This window comes from Coturnix japonica, chromosome 8 (assembly GCF_001577835.2).
Source record: "Coturnix japonica isolate 7356 chromosome 8, Coturnix japonica 2.1, whole genome shotgun sequence".
Classification (NCBI taxonomy): domain Eukaryota; kingdom Metazoa; phylum Chordata; class Aves; order Galliformes; family Phasianidae; genus Coturnix; species Coturnix japonica.
Genome location: NC_029523.1, coordinates 16,806,116 through 16,820,250, shown reverse-complemented (window position 1 = coordinate 16,820,250; position 14,135 = coordinate 16,806,116). Strand labels below are relative to the sequence as shown.

At 38.3% G+C, this 14,135-nt stretch overlaps 2 protein-coding genes across 7 annotated transcripts in view; one reads left to right on the top strand and one right to left on the bottom strand.

Annotated features, from left to right (window-relative positions):
* AK5 (adenylate kinase 5) overlaps nucleotides 1-10,873 on the top strand; it is a 76,334-nt gene extending 65,461 nt beyond the window's left edge. The window contains exons 13-14 of the mRNA XM_015870253.2: nucleotides 1,837-2,025; nucleotides 9,496-10,873. Of these exons, the coding sequence (XP_015725739.1) occupies nucleotides 1,837-2,025; nucleotides 9,496-9,600 (294 nt within the window). The 3' untranslated portion in view covers nucleotides 9,601-10,873. The remainder of the gene's footprint in view (nucleotides 1-1,836; nucleotides 2,026-9,495) is intronic.
* ZZZ3 (zinc finger ZZ-type containing 3) overlaps nucleotides 2,058-14,135 on the bottom strand; it is a 61,675-nt gene continuing 49,597 nt past the window's right edge. For 5 of the 6 annotated variants that reach the window (XM_015870247.2, XM_015870250.2, XM_015870249.2 and 2 more), the window contains one exon: nucleotides 10,877-14,121. In XM_015870247.2, coding sequence (XP_015725733.1) covers nucleotides 13,977-14,121 — 145 coding nt within the window. In that variant the 3' untranslated portion in view covers nucleotides 10,877-13,976. Of the gene's footprint in view, nucleotides 8,319-10,876; nucleotides 14,122-14,135 lie in introns of those variants that run through there. The other variant, XM_032446107.1, reaches the window with a different exon arrangement.

Below are 14,135 nucleotides of genomic sequence, written 5' to 3'. Positions count from 1 at the left end.
TCTCCTCAATTTTTCTATTATATGTGAGAAGTAGAAAACAGTATTAAAATACAAGTTCCACATTACCAGGTCAAGTAGCTTTTTTAAAAAAAAAAAAAAAAAAAAAGTGATAAAAATAGCTATTAATTTGATAGGGCCATTACTTCTACACTGTGCAGTTTTTAACACTTAAGAATGATGTTTCTGTAATGTGTTGAAATCAAGAGAATACGAGTATTGAAACCTTTATGAGAACCACATAGGTTTTGCAATAGCAAATCAGTCAAACAAGATACTATTGTTCCTCATTTATACCATTATAAATTAGACAAGATCATGGAACTCCTTATGAGGAGTCAGGGGGAAATAAATTTCCACCAATTAGACAGAAGAGCATTTGTTGAAATCACTGATCAAGTCCACTTCTCTTTTTAACTTCCCAATTCCAATCTCTGCACTGCTAAAACTGCCTTGCTCACTTTTTAAATCCCCAAACCCAACAGTGCAGCTAATGCTAATGGAATTAATGTTCTCTGAGCTGTGTGGGAAAAAAAAAAAATGCTTGGAAAAAAGCCTGTCATTGAACTGTCCAAAATAATCCCTTCGATTCAGCTGCCTCTTAGAAAGACATTATGATAGTAAAAGGTCAGCACAATCCAGCTATCCCCAGTCAAATTCTAACATATTTACCTATATAATATTTATTCTTCTATGAAATGCAAACTAGGGCAGTGGCAATGATTTCCGTGCATCAGTAATTGAGATTTACTTTGCTGTAACCATGGAAAAACCATGAATTTCTAATTGTCATTAGTGGGAAGAGCAGCCATTTTTTCTAACTACTTCTGTCTCAGTTTTTCTTAATAAGATGTTTTCCAATCCCTGCTGGAAGGAGTAAGAAAAAGCCTGAGAGCATAATTGAAGTCTTCAGTACATAACTGCACAGAAGAATTATTACGTGACTTATCTCCAATCCTAGAACACCTTTGTTTTACTTGTTAGAGTGGAGTTTATCGCTGTACACTCAGGCCAACAGTTGTTGCTCAGATAAAACCTTGTGTCAGACAGAGCTGTGCCTTAGCAGGGCATGTCAGAGTGTACTGCAAGATTTATTCTAAATGATATCCATATTTTTCATCAGCTTAGAGAAAGAATGATGGAGATTTGTGTTCAGAGCTTTTGGCTGTCTCCTAAAATATTATCAGAAATGTATTGTTCTTTCCTGCAAGTTATTTTTCATCCATGAAGTACTGAAGTATATGCTATCAAATGTAGATAGAGACAGTTAGTTACTAGCTTTGCCAAGGCCTGAGAATAAAAATAAATGAATCTTTACTTATGTTGTTTATGTAGAAAAAGGCAGACTTTCTTTCCAGATGAGTCTGACAGTAGCCATAAAACACTAAGTGGTGGGCTTCTCATCGAATTTGGAAATGATTCAGCAATTTGAAAATGCAAAGCAAGATATCAAATCCCAATACAACCATACGAATCAAATACAGTCAGAATACCCTGAGTTAGAAGGGACTCTTAAAGATCATGGAGTCCAACTCCTGACCATGAGTCAAACAATTGCAAATAATGAACATATTGATGAGCTTCAAGACAAGCAGCTAGAATTTTCAGATCATATCTCTTTTTCTGTGCATGCGTACAGCCCAATCAAGTATTGATCCTGAGAACTAAGATCTTCAAATGCTGCTACAATAAGAGGTGTTAATAAGCATTATTTCTGCCTTCACTAATAAGTAGTTTAGTAATAATTTTCTTGAAGTCTCTTTTGGTATAATTTCCAAATAAAATAGGTTTTGCCAGACCACTGGTTTGAATACTTATGTTTTTTTTCTTTGTTTCTAGATTGGGGAACCAAAACTTGTGTTTTGTCTGGACTGCTCTGCAGAAACCATGAATAGTCGCTTTTCGATGAGAAATCAGACCAGTCAGCAGTTTGATAGTGCTGAAACCATCAAGGAAAGAATTGATGACTATTGCCAAGCAGCACAGCCTCTGGCTGCATACTATGAGAGAAAAACACAGCTATGCAAGGTAAATTGATTGAAACTCTGAATTAATTATTAATTATTGCTTCTGCCTTCCATTGTAATAAGCAATATTCAGGAAACACTGGCACACCACTTATGAACTGTGTAAGTTTTTGCACTTTGATCTCACCTTCCACCTCCATGGCTCGTTTGCAATTTCTGCAAACTTCTGAGTTCCGTGGTACAACTTGAAAGAATAAAAACACGGCTTTATCCTGAATCCGATGATGCATCCTGAATCACTGCCTCATCTGTACAGAATCTCTTACTTAACGTTAATGCTGAAAGCTTTTCTTTAGGTATTAGGATTTGTTTCTCTATAAAGGCTTTCGTGATTAGGTTGCAAGATTATGTTAATCTAAAGTCCCTCAGTTACATTTACACAACTGACAGTGTATATCCTGAAGTAAAACAGAACCGCGCACAAGAAATACCTTTCAGCTGGAATAAATGACGTAGTTATATTAATTTCAGTTAATTACTTCAGTTTATTCTGCTGAGAATGTTATATTTAAGGCATTTTTATATTCTCTAATCAATACTTTGCAGAGGAGCAAGAAAGCTTACGTCAGTGCAATTAACTGATGGATATGTTGGCACATCTGTAATCTCATTTATATGGGAAGTCTACATTTATTTTTATATATTTCCCTTCTCTATCACGGTAAACTGTCCCTTATGATCAACTGGAGAAAACTCGTTCTGCTGATTCTTCTTGTCCTGAAATGTGTAGCAGCCAAAAATACTTTTTGAAATATTATGGAAGCTTTTTTCCAGAGGATGTAGCAAATCTGCAAATCACCAATCCCAACCCATACTTCTGCCGTATGTTCCTTCTTTATGCAATCTATGCAATCACAAAACATGCAGTCTTTTAAGTTCATAGCACACTAGTTCCTCAAGGGACTTGTCTAGTCTATGGGTCAGAACTGGATGTGTGCTTTGTACTTTTACCATTACTTTTGTGGAATCATCATGTGTTTGCATGTCAAAAAGTAATCATGCTTTGCCTGAACAGTGCATACCCTGTTTTCTCTTACAGTGTCTGCACACTGTCTGTAGTTCCTTCTGATGAATGTAGGTGTTAGCATACTTCCATCCTCTGAGTGGAACCGTTGGGTATGAAAGCTCTGTCAAAATGAAAGCTCTGTCAAATCAGCTTTATAAACACCACTATGTAAAATGTCCTTTTAAGGTTGAAAAATGTGTTCTATTTTCTTGAACACAGATACTCCATATAGAAATGTCCACCTCATTCCTTTTTACTAATCTGAAAAATACACATCTGCTATCAAAGATGTGCATCCATTTCAAATGTAAGGAGAGAGACCTCCCCCACACACCAAAGCCTTATGATGTGGACAAGTTCAGCTATTTATCAGCACTTGGAGAACACTGCAAAAATACTCAGCAAAAGTTGGCTTCTAAAATGAGTCCTCCCAGATTATTCTTGTCACCTTCAGACAGAATCATGTAGATGCCAGCAGCTCTGGTATGTGTGCAGCAAGGAGTGGAAGTCAGTGTAGCTTACATACAAGAAACATGTAACACTTTATTGTTTATGGGAAAAGGATGTGATTTTTTTTAACCAAGTGTAAGTGATCTTAGCCTAGATATAGGAAAGTTTTCTACAATTAGGGTGGTGAGGCATTGGAACTGATTTCCCAGATATGGTGGAAGCCCTGTCCTTGGAGACATTCAGCCCAGGCTCACTGCACCTGATCAAGCTGCAGATATCCCTGCTCACTGCAGAGGAGTTGGTCTAGATGGACTTTAGAGATCCCATCCAACTCAAATGATTCTATGATTTTATGATTCTGTGTTGAACAGTTGTGGGAATCCATTCTGCAGTTTAATTTCCACATATAGTCAAAGTCAAGGAGTAGGTACAAGCACTTACTCACACTGTGCAGCTGACTTCATTAACTATTCTGGTTCAGATACTCCTCACCATGGGTGTATTGTTAGAATAACTAAAAAAATAATAATAAAAAGAATTCAATTTTGTAAATGCACCAAATACTGTGAAACAAAGCAATTTTCTTCTTGAAGGAATGTCTGTATAAGAAATCCTGCATAATAATTTTTGTGGATAAGAGATTCCAGATAGTTTACTCGTACAGTTTGACAGTCACACAACTCAAACACCGTGTGTGGTGTAATGACATCCTTCCACTGCCCTGCCTTTGTGGAGGGCCTATGTGAGCTGTGTGTCCCTGGTGATTTCAGTCAGGGTCTTTCTTAGGAAGGAAAGACTTGAGTGGATGCTGAGATTTTTAGAGGAATCTTAAGAACCTAAATCCCACCTGACTACCATTGAAATTCAGCATCAGCCTTTTTTAGCCACCTCACTGCAACGTGTGACGAAGCACAGTAATAATTCTAAATGGTGTTCTTTTGTTAGAATTGTTAAATAGATTGAATTAACAAGAAAATTGCTCTGGCGTATTGGTATGATTTGATTGCTCCATTTGAAGTGTATTTAGAGTTGGGCAGCTTTCCATGGATTGGTGGTAGGTGGCACAACGGTGGTATGTGTTTAACTTGTCCAATCCAGCCTAGAAGTTTTCAGTCCTGAAACAGGCAGGAAATTAAATATGCAAATATAAAATTCAGACCTGGGCATAAGGCCAGTAAAGGGTTTGACGTGGAAATTAAAGGCTTGATATGCACTCAGTGGAGAAACTGGTTTGTTGTGCCACATCAAGGTGTGCTTGAGACCACGCTGTCAAATTAGCTTGCTCATTCTTAGCATGCAAAATAGCCTTACGCATGAGTGGCAGGAACCTCCTCAACCCAGTGGAGACAGAAAAATTCAGGTCTGGCTGAGCTTTGTCTGCAGTCTGCTGTCTCTTCGCTCTATTTACTTGGAAAAGACAAAGGTGTGTGGTTGCAACAGCATTTTCATTTTAAGCAATGAGAATTTTATGACATTCTCTAAACCCAGAGTTATTGTGCGTTGATGCACAATAAATAACTAATCTGATACATGGGAATGGAGCATTTTTCCATTCTGCTGATCTCTGAACAAGAACGGTGACACAACAAAGCTACCACAAGATCAGAACTGTTTCAAATTTCCCTTTTACCAAGATTACCTGTCAGTGTTTCTACACAGCAGTGCAAGTACAAGATATGCACCTTTGTATGCAGATGAAATACCTGTGAACCTGACAGGAATAAACACTGGTGGGTCTTCCAGCCGCTCACAGACCTGCAGTCTGAATCAGGATGTACTTACAAGGAAAGGGGGGAACTGACAAAATAAAGGGCAAAGAATGACAGTGTCCTCTGCACCCTTTTCTGCTGAGGCATCAAGATTCTAAATCACCTTCTGGAAGGCAAAGAAGTTGTGACTATGAGTTAGGATATTTCCAATTAATTTAAAAACTAATCACGTTTAGGAGATATTGCTTAGTTTTTCATAATTGCTTTAATGGTCAGTTACAGAACATCCACCTGCTGCTAATGACACGTAGATGCTTTTTAACAAGGAGCTTGCTGGGAATCGAAGTGCTGAAAGCGCTGCTCACAAAAACAACAGTTGCAAGCTACCCAATTCTGTGGGAAGCAGATGTTTCAGATGAATGAACTGTATTATGACAGCTGTAGTAAGCAGGTAGATATTGTTGTTTTAAAGTTTATTTCTCAGCATCTTCAAAGGCAGCTGGACAGAAAATTGTGTTTGAAAATTTAGTAGGCATGTACTTGTGCTTTCACATGGCTAGATTTAAATATCTTTGAATGTATAGCACTCTGTCAATTGAGAAGAAAGGAAATAAGATGATTGCTTTTAATGTTTGACTCATACTTCAAAGCTTTTTTCAAGTGACAGTAGGTAGGAGGGTAATAAGTAATAAAGGAGAGTGATGCTTTGCTAGTCAAGCAAGACAAGACTGATCCTATGTACCTAACATCAGAATAGGTGTCTTAGATACAAGTTCCCAATTCAAGCAGTCATCTGAGGAAAAGAAATATTACTGTAAGAAATAAGCCTTTTTCTTCTTTTTCTCCTTTTCTCCTTACTTGTGATGTTGTTATGGTGTTGGGTTTTTACTCTTCCTAAAATGAGGTGAATTTTCATACTGGTTAAGTAGAAATCATTCGATTCCTGTCACAAACATTTCATAACCCTTATGAAACAAACACAGCTGTAAGCAGATGGCCACACTGAATCAGCCAGCACCCACCACCTCATCATCTTCCATTTTCTGAACCTTCTCATGCTAATGTCTCCTATTAGAAGTTCCTGTAGGAAGGGGCAAATGTGAAAATTTCCCTTTAGAGAAGGGTGGATCAATGGTCATAGTGACAGTAGATATTTAATTTAGTTCCATCTTTGAAGGGTTGCCAAAGTCATTAACCCTAACAGATATGCACTTGAGGAACAAAAAGAGCATGCATTTCTTTGTCACTCCCCTTGTTGGTTTGACACATTAGATGAGAAATCAGTGTGGAAAAGTACATCAGAAACGTCAGTAGTAGAGTTATTGATAATAGACGGAGGTAAGTTCACCCCAAACACGAATCAGGGCAGCAACATGTCTCCCCTGGATTTCTTACTTAATGACAAAGATAAAAATGTTAGCAACAACACAGCTGACCTTAACTAACTGCAACAAGAAGCTTCTAACCACTGAGTTTATTCCAGACTTGGTTTGACTTTGTGACAACCACAGTCCTCAGGCAGTTTCTTCTCAGTGGCAGTATATGTGTAGGGTTCTAGACTCCCAAACCTACAGCAAGTGGAGATTTAATGGCAGTAAATGTAAGAAGCTGATTTTAATCCTAGAACGAGCAACACTGTATTATGAAGATGATCATTTCAATCATTTCATATAAGCACATTACATTGTTAGATATCAGAAGTCATCTAGAGCCATATTGACATTTCAGAACAAGAAGCACTTTATAAAACTGTCTAAATCTTGCTTTTAACATAAGAACATGGCCTTGACCAACTTCGAAAACAGTCCTAGTTCATGAGTTGTCTTATAATCTGAAGAATACAGTTTTCTCCCCTGGAGCTGCAGAGTGCTGCTGATGCTGTACTGGCTGTGAAGTAGCACCACATTAAGTTACTTTTGTGCTACAACGTTACATTAGCTTTATGAATTGGACCTTTGTTATTTGGGAGGCCATCACAGGAAGCACCGGGCTGTCATTAGTCAAACTTGTCCATATTCTACTGTGACTGTCAGGAAGGCAGAATTTCAGTCAGTCATAAGAGGGCAGCAATTTCCAAGCTCATAAACCTGATTCTTCCTCACAGCTGCTTAGACCTAGACCTGAGTATCAATCCCAGTTCTAGAAAAGGGCACTGAGACACCTGTGGCAATGCAGCTGCACTGATGAGGCTGAATTGGTTATCTAATTCAGCTGCATTTACAGAATAAAGATCAAAAAAGAATCCAACATATTAAGAGAGGAAAGGATTCATCAAATACGCATACATTTATATACATAAATGTAAAAGTACATAGAAATTGTATGTATACATGTAAATGAGAGTATTTGATAATCTATATAAGCTTAGATATATAGAAGCAAAGTATCACATTTAGTACTAAACACTTTTCTGTTTTTTCCTTCACTATTTGAGCTGTTTAGGAGAAGGAGCCACCAACTGCTCACAACAGGCTGGCACGCACCCTGCAGCTCCAGCACAGATAACCATTCCTTGCAGGAGCTGTAAAGAATATGTTCACATATTTTACTGCCTCGGGCTCAGAGCTGTCTGTTCAAGGCAGTGTTCACGCAGTGCTGTTTAATTCCCTGCAAGCTACAGCCCCATTATGTCAGGTTTCTGGGAGGAATCAGAGGAAGAGGAGGGCAGCCGTTTCCACAGACGTGGGGATAACATCTTGAAGAATGCCTGCATGATGTACCAGTTATCAAACCATAATCCCACTCTATTCATCCACCTGTATGGCAGCTACGTTTTGCTGTGCTACACAGGCGTGACTGAGCCGCTCATCTCAGGAACAAAGAATCTGCCCAGGCTGACCTGGTTAGACTGGCAGGGAACAGGCTGTCTGCCATCAGGTTCACACTGCCCTCAGAGGATTAGTCTCACCTGGTTGTCATCAGACCAGAAGCACGTAGGTTGAGTGCAGACAGGCTATAGAGGAGCTGGCTGCAGGACAACACTGTATCTGAGGGGGATTTCACTGCCTATTTCAAAAATACTCTCCTTGGAGTTTGAAGTTCCTTTTCCTCTGCAGAACATAAAGGTGGCAGAAGTGGGCCGGAATGTTCTCTTCGAACACAACGGTTGTCTGGCATCCTAGTCAGCACCTTGGAGATAAAAACGCAGCACAAAGCTCAGAAAAACAGGTTTCAGGAAACTTGTGGATCTACAGAATGTGTGCAAATTATGGCCTGCGTGCATGGAACACCACGCACAGCAAAGCAGAGGGGAAACAAAATTTGGGGTACAGAATTGCCAGATCCTCACCAGGGAGGAACTGTTCCATCTGGGAAGAACTGAACACCCACTGGGTGCAATGAGCTTCGTGTGCACAGCCAGCAGGAAAGCTGCTTCTGCCACTATGGTGAAGGCAAAAGTTCACCATCCCCAAGCACTTGTATATTACTTGTATAGGATGGGCATGAAACTCATTGCTCAAAAATCCTGATGCAATGTTACGTTTTGAAGGTAGCACACAGAATCATTAATGGCTGCAAGTGATGTTCCCTGGTACGACAGCGCAGCACGCTGTTCCTCTGAACAGAATAACAATTTGGCCTTGTTTTTGTTGGACTCAGTTCACAAGAAAATAACATCAATGTCCTGGAGAACTTCAGGTCAAACAGAATCTTTGCATTATAAAAAAAACCCAAACATTTTCAACAAAAGTTGTGGGCATTCGACAAATTGAGTGTTGCTGCAAAACACGCCCAAGGGCCTAAGAGAACCAGCATCAAATTAGGCAAACTTGACAATACAAAGATCCAGAAACAGACCAACAGGCAGCTCACTGTCCTTGGGTCAGACGCAGCATTTCACACTATGACGCTTCAGACAATAAGAAATTAATTAACAAGTCAACGCTATTCATTTAATTAATGGTATAGCTTCACAGTTATTCAATTCAGGTTCTTTTGGAGGATATTACATGTTAAAATAGCTTCCGATGATCTTTGAAAGTTTTCTGTATATCAGAGGTTTCATTTTACTTTAAAATGAGTACTCTGGATCAAGAGCTTAACCTCCCTCATTTGATCAATGCACTTTACACCAGACAAGAGAACCTTTAGATTTTTCTCACGTCCATCTGTACAACTGGTCTCTGATTTTTATGGACATTGTTCCTCTACACTGTTTATACCATGAAACAGAACTTCTCTTTTATACTGGACCTGTTTTGTGGATGTTGGGTTTTTTTTTTAGTTAGTTAGTTTTTCTTCTCTGTTGTTTTAAGATAATCCTTTGTAACTTAACCAAAACCACTGCTTTGTGTCTCCTTGACAGGTTGATGCAGAAGGAACGGCAGAGGAGGTTTTTCTGGAAGTCTGTAAGGCAATTGACTCTTTAATGAAAAAGGAAGAAGCAGATTTTTCAGCAGAAACGCAGTAGCTGAGCACACAGCTTCACATGAGCACGTGGCAGCCATGAATAAAACACTCCTCAAAGCAATACTGCTTTCTTGGGAGGTTATCTGGAATTTGTGCATGTGGTTTGTTATTTTGGACGAAATCTTCTCCTCTGTTCAGACAACACACTTAATAGGAAGCGGCCTGTATGCTAAGTTGCATTAAGAGCCGTATGTTTCATTGGTTGTTTGCTGTTCACAGGCTAAAAGCAGCATGGTGAACAGCACTTGGGTTTGTATTTCATCATCTTGTGTGATTGGAAGTCAAGACACGTTGCCTGATCAGCAGTGAGCTCTTCAACCACATTACTCACCGTATTGTACATCAAGAGCAGTGCATACAATTCTCCCATTGGTTATTACTTTAATTAACAGTGTTAAATTTTTGTGGTATCACTTAGCTTGTTCTTGGTTTCTAGTGACTGAAGTCTCTGTTCCATCCTGCTGTAAGACAGCTGGAATTAGTCAAGCTAGATGCTTAAATGCAGTTTCCAGACATCCCCAGAACACTGTTGCAACAGGAGTAGGAAAAGAAATAATGAAAGTGAAGATATAACTGACTATGGCGTCAGTCTGTTGATCCACTGCCACAGAGCAGACACCATGTTAGAGACAGACCCATAGTCTGTGAGAAACCACAGGGTGCTGAGTGATGGCTTCCTAATTTTGTAGGCTGAGTTGCAAATTATGCCTGTGTAGCATCACTCAACATGCAATTGGGTTAATATTCACAATAACGGAGTTTTCAATGTATTGAAGTCTACACAGAAAGCTGACCATGAACCAGTGTATGAAGATGCTCTTAATCTACAAAAAGATTACACATGCAAAATTCAGCTCGTCATCTGTTGTCCTGTATTGATATTTCCAAACCTCTGAAAACAACAGAGAAGAGGGGTAAAAAAATAATAGTAATTGGGTGATCAAGAATTATTTGATTCACATTGCTTGCTTTTTTAGTAGACTATATCCATAATATGTGCAAAAAAACAAACCTGTAAATATCCTGTCATATTTCCATTAACTGAAATATTGTAGCATTTCTTTGGTTTACTGATAGCTAAAATAAAAGCTTGTTTGACTCTCCTGTAAGATTGCATCCTCTGACCAAAACCGCTGGTCACACCCAGTTGATGCGGGTTGCATGACTGCTCTCTCTGTCAAAGTTGTACTCGATGCAGCAGATTTGTATTTTTAAAGTCACTTTTCTTGTAACGAGGACATAATACAAATAAAACATACAAAAAGGAGAAGTGATCATTTGTTATAATTTATGTGGGTTTAATCCTTTTAAAAGCACGGTACATAACTTGAAAATATAGCTCAAATTAGCATGCTTACAAAGTATGTCCTTTTTCCACACAGGGCAGGTTCTTCTGTTTTCTTTCGTTTTGCCCTGTAAATGCTAATTCAATTATTTTTCAAAGGAGTGTGTTAAATATGTTCTTATCCTTCACATCCAGGATGTTCCTCCTTCCCTGGGTCCTTTTATAGACTACATTTTACCTCTGATGCTCTAGGAAGTGCTTTTCCAGCTCCAGAACAGAGGCGTTACGTGACCAGTAACATCTGCAGTACAACAGCTTTAAGCAAGTGACTTTCATAATTCATCAGTTGGAAAAAGGCAGGTTTTTCTACACCGAGCCTCGAAGCACCAGCAGCTGTATTGTGCAGTACTTAAGACAAATAAGATTAAAAAATCTGCAGTTACCCTGAAGCTGCAGATTCGTTTGGGTAAATTTTTGGAGTTAATTTTTTTTGTTACTTGTAATGACAACACGGGTTGAAACATGTGGAGCATATCATCATTGCCAGGACAGGAATAAAAGCCAGAATCAGCTGCTAATTAGAAAATAAATAAATACCAAGATTATTTAACATACAGTTTAATTCTTCTTTCTGCCTTTTCTGGTCTTTACTGTGGGAAAACCCACCCAAAGAATCCCATGCTCGATCGGGCATATGTGCATTAGAAATCTACTTGCATTTGCCCATAACGTATGCAAGAGAAATAGCTGTATACGCATGCATATGGAAATATAAATATTTATACACATTCAATTAGAAAAGGACTTCTTATCCAAGACGCTTCTTTGTTAAGTGATTCAGATTTCGAATTCTCCTCCTGCTTCCAATCTCATTCAAAGCACAATACTGATTTTATTCTTCCTAAGCTATCCAAACCAATGCCTGGATATTTGCATTTAATCACATGCTCACTAATTTCTGCAACTTCCTTCCAATGAATTTTTTCAGGCTATCAACAGAAAACAAACAGATTATTGCAGGTCTTCTCCCTGATAACATCTTCACCAAATCCACCTTCTTACAAACAGCATAAATGGTCTCTCACATTCCCTCACTGCACGAGAGATTTTCAGAGCTTCATCTGAATTAGAGAGGAAACTGAAATACATCTCGTGAACGTTTCTGTTGTATTTCCTAAGGTTTATTAAATTTATCTAAGCATACAAGATATGTGAGATGTTTACACAGGATGCTTGCTCAGTGTTCTAGTAACCGTACTCTATTACCTTCTAAATAGATTAAATGCTTAAACTTACTTTCCTCTGAAGCAGAAAATGATTACACCCACATGTCACTGCGAAAGTTAACACTGATCAGGCTATAATTAAAGTTCTTAGGTGCAGCCAGCCAATTACCCTTCTTATTGCCACTTTTAAGTCAAATTTCTTTCCTTTATAGCTAATTACTTGGAATATTCAAGTTTTAAAGCAACCGAATGCCTACTACAGTTATAAAATAATCAAGTATTTCTGAATCACCAGCTATACATTTCAATAAAAAATATATTAACTAAAAAATATGGCACAGTAATTACAAAGCTCCTCAGACAATGGTATACAGTGTACCAAAGCTACGTTAAGTCTGATTTGCTGAAATCTGAAAGAACCAATAAGACAGGAGGAAACTAAGATGCTAATCCTGCAAAAGGCAAAGCACACACATCAGTGGGCGCAGAACACCACCGCTTCCCACTGAACTCACAGCAGAGGAAGGCTCTGTCATCTCGCAGGTCTGTCATCTCTGCAGGTCTGCATAGTGAATATTAGTACGACATATTAAAACATCCTTTTCATGTTTTCTCAATTCTGATTAAAAAGTCAAAACTACACAGAAAGGAAGTCACAGCAAGCATTCTATATATAAACAGACTGTATCCACATAGTTTATTTCTCACAGTTCTCCTGACAATTGAACATTATTTAAGAACATACTGTATACACAGATAAGAAGAAACATACAAAATGTTTTAAATGATGCACAACAAAATCCAGCAGTATAAAAGAATGCATGTGAACCCTTGCTCACTGCTCAGGCTAAATTTAATCACTGTTTAAATAGTAATAAAAATACAATCTTTCATGGATCTTGTGCAGACTACAAAAGAGGAAAAATTATTACCATATATATGATTTATATTAGGCAGTTTTCTTTGATGAGTTGCACTAACAACTCCAAATACAGAGGCAGAAGGCTGTGTATTTTATTTTAAAGGAGTTAATGTTGAGTATTAGAGACTTTACACAGTTACTACCACTGGCACTTTTCACCATATTTTGTACACATCACATGATCATCTTATATAACATTACATTTAAAAAATATATCTGAGTGATAATTTTATAACATTCACACACCATGAGCTGGTTAAGGAAGCAATGCCACGGTTGCCTCCCATAGTGCTTCACTGTTGGTAAATAGAGTTCATCGTGGTTTAAAAATAAAAAATAAAATAAAAAAAAATTGAAAGTCAATGTGATTAAGCAGCTCCGATTTAATAAAGGCCTGTAACCAACCATCGCTGAGACAGTGAGCATTTTTTAGAGTACATCCTATAAGCAAACACTGTCATTGGTTAAAACCTTGCCTAAAGAAGTCAGTTACTGTGCTGAAAACTAGTTCACAACAAAACTGCAAGCTACTAAACTGTTTTTATATAAATACTTCATCTCCTCTGGATCTCATTATAACCGAGTTCTTCAATGCCTTTGGAATTTACTCTATCTTCAATGTGTGCTCTCATTTCTGGCTCACCCTTTTGTATGTTTTTCTTTTGTGTTTAGACTCACCACCTAAAAATGACTAATGTGGTGAAAGAAAAATCTCCCAGTGAAACCTTCTGCACACTAGGAATGTTCAGCTGCTGTTCAGTGATCTAGGACCATGACAGCTCAAAGCTGTAGTTTGACAAGTACACCCAGGAAGCTGTCATGCTGTGAGCGACATTTCAGGGAAAGCAGACAGTCTTTCCAAAATGTGCACAGTATTAACAATGGTGCCATTGTTATTTTTCAAATATTATAGTAAGCCCAAGATTGCAGATCTGCTTCCCATGTCATCTATTTGCTGGAAAGTAGTTTGGGTCAAGATAATTGTAACTGGTGCCCTGGGACATGCAGTAGTCTCTGTCTAAAAACGTCTCTGCTCTGTAAATAGGTTCTAACTGATGATCCTCCTTATGAATCTCTGTTTCATGCAGACTGCAAGGGAAAGA